This window comes from Oenanthe melanoleuca, chromosome 9 (genome assembly GCF_029582105.1).
Source record: "Oenanthe melanoleuca isolate GR-GAL-2019-014 chromosome 9, OMel1.0, whole genome shotgun sequence".
Classification (NCBI taxonomy): domain Eukaryota; kingdom Metazoa; phylum Chordata; class Aves; order Passeriformes; family Muscicapidae; genus Oenanthe; species Oenanthe melanoleuca.
In genome coordinates, this window is record NC_079343.1 from 21480843 (window position 1) to 21488678 (window position 7836).

The 7836-nt window shown below is 57.8% G+C and overlaps 1 protein-coding gene across 1 annotated transcript; it reads left to right on the forward strand.

The window, feature by feature from the left end:
- The first annotated feature begins 908 nt into the window (after positions 1 to 908).
- On the forward strand, positions 909 to 4468 carry NMUR1 (neuromedin U receptor 1). Its single transcript, XM_056498995.1, has 3 exons — positions 909 to 1504; positions 1921 to 2817; positions 4040 to 4468. Exons 2-3 carry the CDS (start codon positions 1923 to 1925, stop codon positions 4426 to 4428), a joined length of 1284 nt encoding a protein of 427 aa, XP_056354970.1. The 5' UTR covers positions 909 to 1504; positions 1921 to 1922; the 3' UTR covers positions 4429 to 4468.
- Positions 4469 to 7836: the final 3368 nt, after the last annotated feature.

Here is a 7836-nt window from a genome sequence, read left to right on the forward strand (position 1 = left end):
GAGGTGGCAGTGCCCGCGATGGAACGACGCGCTGCCAGCCCCGCAGCTGAGCCCGGAGCCGCGGAGCCCCCACGCCGCAGCCGCAGCCCGTGGGCATCTCCGTCAGCCCATGGGCATCTCCGTCAGCCCGTGGCATCTCCGTCAGCCCGGGGGCATCTCCAGCCCCGGGCGGGTCTCGGTCCGGCCCAGCACGAGGAGCAGAGAGGAGCCGCGGGCGGAGCGGGGACACGCAGCCTTGACACGAGTCCGTGGGGCTCGGGAGCCGTGAGTGGGTTTGTGTGTGCATACATGTGTGCCCTGAACCTTTGGAATTCCAGCAACAAAAACCCGGGAATTTCAGCCCTGAAAATCTGGGAATTCCAGCCCCAAAATCTTTGAATTCCAGCCCAAAAATCCTGGGAATTTCAGTCCCAAAATCCTCCGAATGTTATGACTCAAACCCCAGGAATTCTGCCCCCAAAAACCTGGGGATTCCAAGCTTAGAACTGTCAGAATTTAAGCCGGAAAATCTTGGGAATTTCAGCTACAAGACTCTGGGAATTTCAGCCCCAAAATCCTTGGAGTTTTAAGACCCAAACCGTGGGAATTCCTGCCCCAAAACCCCAGGGATTCTGGCTCCCAAAACCTGGAATCCAAAGGTATCTGATTACTAGTTCACTGTAAGCTTCCGTGTGTGTGCGCGGGTCTGCGCCGCGGCGAAAGGAGTGTGCGTTCCTGGCTCTGAGGACAGGCGGACAGCAGCGCGGACAGACAGCGGACACGGGCACGGAGCTCAGCCGGACGCCGAGCACGGGGCGATGCTGCGAGCGCAGAACTTCCTCCTGTGCCCCCGAGTGTGACAGGAGCCGGCTGGAGCCACCTGCTCCGCACGGAGTGATTCGGGTGACCCAGGGACTGCACATCTGGAAGCCGCTGGGTCCGTCTGTGTTTCCCCGAGATGAGCCCGGGGCGGCGGGGGCTGCACAGGCTCCCGTGCCGGACGGCGCCAGGGCGGCCGCGGGGCTGATCGATGGTAAATGGTGCTTTACTCACCGCCGAGACCACGCAAATGACAAATGACGGCGTTGCGAAGGCTGCCGGAGGGGCAGGAGACGCCTGTACCACCCTCCCCTGGGACTCTCAGAGTCAATGGAGTTTATTACCTTAACGTTATTTCCTCTTTCTGAACGGCAGCTTTTTGGCAGCGCTGCTTTGCAGATAAGGAGCCAGCCCCTGGCAGGGGCAGGGTCTCGGCACCGCGATTTGTTTGGCCAGCGGTGGGAAGGGAAGCCCCCTGGCACAGCCCCCAGCCTCTCAGCTGACAGCGGACGAGACGGAGAAGGTGGATAAGGGCAGGCGGCTTCTCCGAGCTCAGCTCCGAGGGGGAAGCAGCGGCGGGATTTCATTTGCCTGCCTCTTAAGGCAGTGAAGTCTCCATCCCCTCCCACGCTCCCTCCCAGCCCTGACCCTGTCCGGCGCAGGGGTGGTGGGACCTCAGCATTCATCTGGAGTTCCCCAACAAGACGTAAGTCCTTATCATGTTGGAAAATCAATTTTCCCTCTGGCTGTTTTATTGGTTGCCCTGCCAGCCCTTCTACATATTGGGTAGAATTGCGGCCGGGAGAGAGTTTTGGGGCTGTATCTGGCTATGTAAGCAGAGCAGGAAAAGGGGACAGCCCTGCTGACATTCCCCTGACGGGGCAAAGGGGCTGAGGTGGACTGGGGAGCTGCCAGGGTTGTTTATGGATGGGAAATGGGGCAGGAAGCACTTGGGAAACCTGAGGGAGTGATTTCCCAAAGGAAAGGCTGTGTCTGGGCAGGATGGGTGCGAGAGTGCAGAGCCCTAGTGATCAGCAGAATCCCAGCACCCTGACGACAGCAGGAGCAGGGGGAGCAGATAAGTTGGGAAAGCATCTCGCAAACCTCTCCATCTCTCCACAGCCATGAATCCCTATGTCAACTGCTCCAGTTCCGAGTTCCCTCTGCCTCAGCAAGACTTCCCTGTGGAGCCCATCAGCCCCGATCTCAGCAACAGGACTCACCCAGAGACCTTGTTTGACCCCAAGGATGCCAACCTGACAGAGGAGCAGCTGCGGGATAAGTACCTGGGACCTCGACGGTCCAACTTCTTTGTCCCAGTCTGTGTCATTTACCTGCTGATCTTCTTGGTGGGGGCTGTGGGCAACACCCTCACCTGCATCGTCATCCTGCGGCACCGGTTCATGAGGACTCCCACCAACTACTACCTGTTCAGCCTGGCCGTGTCCGACCTGCTGGTGCTGCTGCTGGGGATGCCACTGGAGCTGTACGACATGTGGAGCAACTACCCCTTCCTGCTGGGGGCCAGTGGCTGCTATTTCAAAACGCTGCTCTTTGAGGCCGTCTGCTTCGCCTCCATCCTCAACGTCACAGCCCTGAGCGTGGAGCGCTACATCGCCGTGGTTCACCCGCTCAAAGCCAAGTACGTGGTGACCAGGAACCACGCCAAGAGGGTCATTGTCACCATCTGGGTCTTGTCGGTCATCTGCTCCATCCCCAACACCAGCCTCCACGGGCTGCAGCCTCTCTATGTGCCGGGACGGGGGCGGGTGCCCAATTCAGAGATCTGCACCCTGGTGAAACCACGCTTGACCTACAATCTCATCATCCAGGTCACCACCATCATCTTCTTCTTCCTGCCCATGGGGACCATCAGTATCCTCTACCTTCTTATTGGCCTGCAGCTCAAGAAAGAAAAGATGCTGGAAGCCTTGGGAGCCAAGACCGGCAGCAGCCGCAACTGCCACAACACCCAGGGGCAGAAGAAAGTCAAGAGGAGGCAGGTCACAAAGATGCTGTGTGAGTAGGTGCTGGGGATGGCAGAGCCAGGGTGGATCTCCCAAGGCTGTGTTGGGAGGGTGATGGGGGTAAACTGAGTCATGGACAGTCCAGAGAACCGAGGCTGGGTCATCCCAGAGGAAGGCTGTGGGTCTGTTTTGTGGGGTGTTGGGGCAAAGGCAGATTTGGTGATTCTAGTCCAGCAGTAAGGATTGCTTGTGCCAGCTCCCTCCAAGCCATACCATACCCTCTCCTCAAGGGAAGTGCAGGGTGAAAAAGAGAAAGGAGTTGGGTTGGGATGGGGGGACCTGCTCCCCATCCTTTCACCCAGACCTCAAATGCTGGTGGCAGTGGTGGGATTTCCCAAGAGGGCAGCACTTCTGCCCAGCCCCACAGCCTCTGTCACTCTAACAGGGCAATGACCCAAGGCTGGATTGAAACATCCTCTTTCCCACTGCTCTTCACACTTGCTCCCCTCCCCAGCACAGCTCCCAGAGTCTCTGACCCCCTTCCCTGGATTGGAGCTGGCTGCCCCTGGGTAGCTGCCTCTCCCCAGCACGCTGACCTCCCCACGCTCCCAGTCCCGTGATGGCACAGCCATGGCAGACTGCCCAGCCCAGTCCAACAGCAGGGCGAGGGCTGCTTCTCCACCACCTCCCAGACAAGTGGTAACTCTGCTTTCCAAGGCACTTGGGCTGGGCTGGGGACAAAGAGTGACCTGTCCCTGCATGACACAGAGATGCATTGTGGCATGGGTATGGCAGAGGACCCCAGGACTACCTGTATATATACATACCTACACCCTTTCCTTTCCATCAGCAGAGCTGGGTTATAAAACAAAAAGACCCGAAAACAAATCAAAACCAGAGCACAAGGAAAGGTCTCAAATAGCTCGTGCTCCTTGGACTTTGCTGGTGAAGGTGGCAGGTTTTGGGAGGCTGTGCTGCATGGCTGTGACAGGGCCAGCTGCCTGCCAAGGAGGAGTGAAGAAGTGCAGCACAGAAGGGTCTGAAGCAGCACTGGCAGGAGGTGGAGGGAGGAGATCCTGTCCAGACCTCCAGCCCTTCCACGATAACTCCAGAAGGCACTGAGGGGACCTATCCCCTCTTTTTCTTCCTCTCTCTTGTGCTTCTTTGCTATGGCCAAAGCTGAAATGGGGCAGTGCTTGGCCAGGGACTGGAGATCTCTGTGGGGTTGGTACTCTCCATCCCCCCATTAACACCGGCTCCTCGTCTCTCTGCAGTCGTGCTGGTGGTGGTGTTTGGGATCTGCTGGGCTCCCTTCCACACCGACCGCCTCGTCTGGAGCTTTGTCTCCACCTGGACCAGCAGCATGCTCCACATGTTCCAGTACGTCCACATCATCTCCGGCGTCTTCTTCTACCTGAGCTCGGCCGCCAACCCCATCCTGTACAACCTGCTGTCCACGCGGTTCCGGGAGGCGTTCCGGGAGGCGCTGTGCCGGCCGCGGCGCCGCTCGCCCTGGGCTCGCCGCTCGTCGCGCAGCGTCACCCGCACCGCCTCCCGCAGCACCGAGTGCGAGCCCGCGCCCGCCTCCTGCGCCCTGCCCCTCGCTGCCCTGGACTGCGAGCTGGGGGACGTGCACAGGGGCCAGGCAATGTCCCTCTGCTGAAGAGCGGGAGCAGCTTTCCTCACCGCCAGCACCATCTGACCGTGGCACTCATCCTGTGGTGGGGAGCGGGGCGGGAGGGATGGAGGGATCCCTGCCTCTCTGTGCTGTCCCACTGGGAGGGAAAGCCTGGCTGTAGCACATAGTGTGCCCTGGATGCATTGCAATGCACCCCACTGCCCTCAGCACCAGGCCTGGCCAAGGCCAGGGCATCCCTTGTGTTGTGGGGACAGCTGACTTCTGTCAGGGATATGTCAGCGATCCCCAAAAATATTCCATCCCTCCTGGCCCGGTGGGATGAACCTGCAGGTACTGGAGCTGGGGGCTTAGGCATCCCAGGCTGTTTTGGGACACAGGGATGGATGGATGCCCCCAGAGGTGCTTGCACCTCGGCTGAGACCAGAGGGGTGTGAGAGCTTGGTATGGGATTGTAGAAATATCCCATGGGGAAAAAACAGTCTGCTGTTGCCTTCTCCCTTGAGAGCTCTTCAGCGCTGCCTGGCACCAATGTGACCCTGATTTTCTGGCACATCTCTTCAGTGCCTGGCTGCAGGGTGCTGGTACAGCTCCGTGCTCCCAGCCTTTCTCATGCCCTGTATTACCAGCCCTTTGAGGGCAAGGGAAGGAGCACAGCTGCTCCCTCCAGAGCTGGAGTTTGTGGGGGGAAAATACGGGACAAAGGGATCTCCAGGCTGTCTGTAGTGCCAAGGCAGAGCTCCATGAGTGTCTGTGTTAAGTGAATATGCTCCCCTCTCCCCTCTCTGACCAGCATGTGGTAGGTGCCAATCTCTTCTCCCTCTGCCTACCATGGTCACTTGAACTGGTGGGGAATGTGGGGAGCATCCCCCCCATCCCTGCCTTGCATGGGCTGAGCCTCATTGAGAATTAAAAAAAACCACTGGCCTGATTTGTGCCCTGCTTGTGTCTCCTAGCACACAGCTCTGCTTCCAGCATGGGACTGAACCCAGGCCACGCTCCAGGGGAGGGTGACAGATGGGCCATGTGCCACGGGAGGGACACCAGGGGTGTTTCACCAGATCTCCCAGGGGCTCTGCTGCTGTGGTGGGTCTGCAGGTGCAGGGACACTGAGGGCACGGCAGGCAGGGCACAAGTGGGATGCCTGCACCTTTCCTGGTCTCTCAGGCTGGGCTGGGGCCCTTGCAGAGGGACAGCTGCCTCTGGAGCTGTGGCCATCAGTCCTTCCCCAGACACACGGCTTGGAAATGTCACGGAAATGCCGGGGAGCGTGGGCTGGCTGGTCATGCTCTCCCAGGCTGGAAGGACCCATTGATTTCCCGTCTGAGATCAATGCTGCTGCCTTCCCTGTGTACACCAGGTCCTGCAGGATGAAATATTGAGGATCTGAAATGGGAGCTGAGGGACTGCCCAAGCAGTTTGAGCTCTTGTTTTTCACAACTTACTCAACCCCAACTCCCTCACAGCCAGCTCTGGAGCTCCCCTGGCTCAGCATCACATGGCCATGCCTCTGGTCAGCGTGGGCTGGCCTGGGGCTTGCTTGAGCAGAAATACTGGATGAGCAAGCCTCAGGCAGGGCACTGGCAGCTGCTGCTCTGCTTCCAGTCCCTCCTAAGCACATTGCATGACCACAGCCAGGCCAGTGACCAAGAAGAGGCAGAGTTTGGGGCTTGCACACTCCTTCCTGCCCCCATCTACGCAATCCCAGAGGCAGTGCAGCTGGCTTCCCCTGCTCCCCATCCCACAGCCAGATCTAACATGGGCAAAGCCCTTCCTTGCCCTTGAGGGGTCCTGGTGGGTGCTGCTGGGTGAGGGTGGGCATTGGGCTGCAGTAACTTTGCATTTTAGGGTCTTGCTGACCCTTGCAGCCTCTGTCTGGAGGATGTCAGTGTGGCTGAGGACACACTGTTTCACCCTCTCTCTCTCTCCTGTCGGTGATGGTCCTGGCAGGGGACAGCACTCTGGCAGCCATGTGGGGCTCCTTGTTGCTGTTGCGTGGGTGGATGTGACTGATGCCTCCTTGATGGCCATTATTGCCCCATCTCACTTCACCCAGCTGCTTCCTCAGCCACAAATCTCCAGGGAATGGCTTTTTAATAGGCAGTCAATACTATTGTATAATGTGGTGACGCCTGTGTGGAGCTTTGGGGTTCCTCGTGCTGCTGCTCCTGAACAGGCAGGCTCTGCAGGGACACAGCTGTGGCTGCTGCAGCTCAAACACCTTGGTCAGTGTCAGAGTGTGTGTTCCCAGGGCTTTTTTACAGGATCCTCAGTTACAGTACGGCTGGGATGGGGTCCAGAGCAGCCAGAAAGGTGAGGCACTGGCTTTGCCTTTATCCAACCTTGAATTCCCAGCTGCCCAGATTTTCCTGACCAGGGACACCCCATCCTCCTTGGTGATCCCAAATTCTCGTCTCTGAGATGCACGAGGGGAATATGCAGGTCAGGCCCTGGGTGGTGATGCTGGGGCTGCCCCACCACTCACTCCACATGCACAGCTAGGCCAGGATCACCCTGCAAAGCATTCCAAAAGCTTGTCAGAGATGCAGCTGCAGCACAGCTGGTGGCAGTTCCTGGCTGGAGATGTATGGGCAACCTTTGCTCCCCTGGCTGGGTTTTGGTGATGTAGAGACTTCCTGGGTACCACGTGCCAGCAGGGCTCCCAAGAGATGCTAGAATCAAAGGCTGCTGGGCAAGTCCTTTAATCCTATAATTAATAGTAAAATCTGCATGAAACCTAATAAAAAAGGAACTGATCTCCTCAGGGAAAATGGCTTCGTGAAGAGCATTTTACACCTCTCCACACTGGGAAGGCAGTGGTTGATGACTTCTTCCTGCCTCAGGCTCATTGCAGTCTCCAGGAAGGGAAAATTACAGAGCTGTTTGCTCCAAGAACGATATTCCCACTGCCCTGAGCCCTCAGGATCAGCCTGGCCCCTACCACCTTCCCAGCATAAATTAGAGGGATTTTTCCTCCCATGGAGGTGGTATAGAAGCAAAGGGCCCTGTGGGATGGGGAAATGCAGAAGGCAAGGATGGGCAAGTTGTTCCCACTGCTCCCACTGATGTAGCTGGCCAGGGGGAATGATTGGTGCTTCAGGATCCTTAGGCAGAAGGAGCATTCTAAAACACTGCCTGGGAGTCAAATAAATATTTCAGAGCCCAAGGGAGCCCCAGATGGGACAGAGTAAAGGTAAATTAAGGGGCCAGGATAAGCAGGGAATGTGTGGATGCCATTGCTCTGTGTCTTTGCTCGGAGCTGGGAGAAGCATCTCTGTCCCTGCAATTCAGAGCACGTGGTCAGGTTGGGCTCCATGCCACCATCTCCTCTCCAAACACTTTGCTTCTGAAGAGCTGCTCCCCAAAACTTGTCCATCTGTCCTCCCAGGCTTACAGCAGCTTCTGTCCAACTGCCAGCTCCTGCCTAATCACCTG

Bases quoted from the DNA above. Each gene is read 5' to 3' on its own strand.
- NMUR1 (XM_056498995.1), top strand. From the start codon at position 1,923: ATGAATCCCTATGTCAACTGCTCCAGTTCCGAGTTCCCTCTGCCTCAG. The intron at 2,818-4,039 runs GTGAGTAGGTGC...GTCTCTCTGCAG, and splicing joins GCAGGTCACAAAGATGCTGT to TCGTGCTGGTGGTGGTGTTT.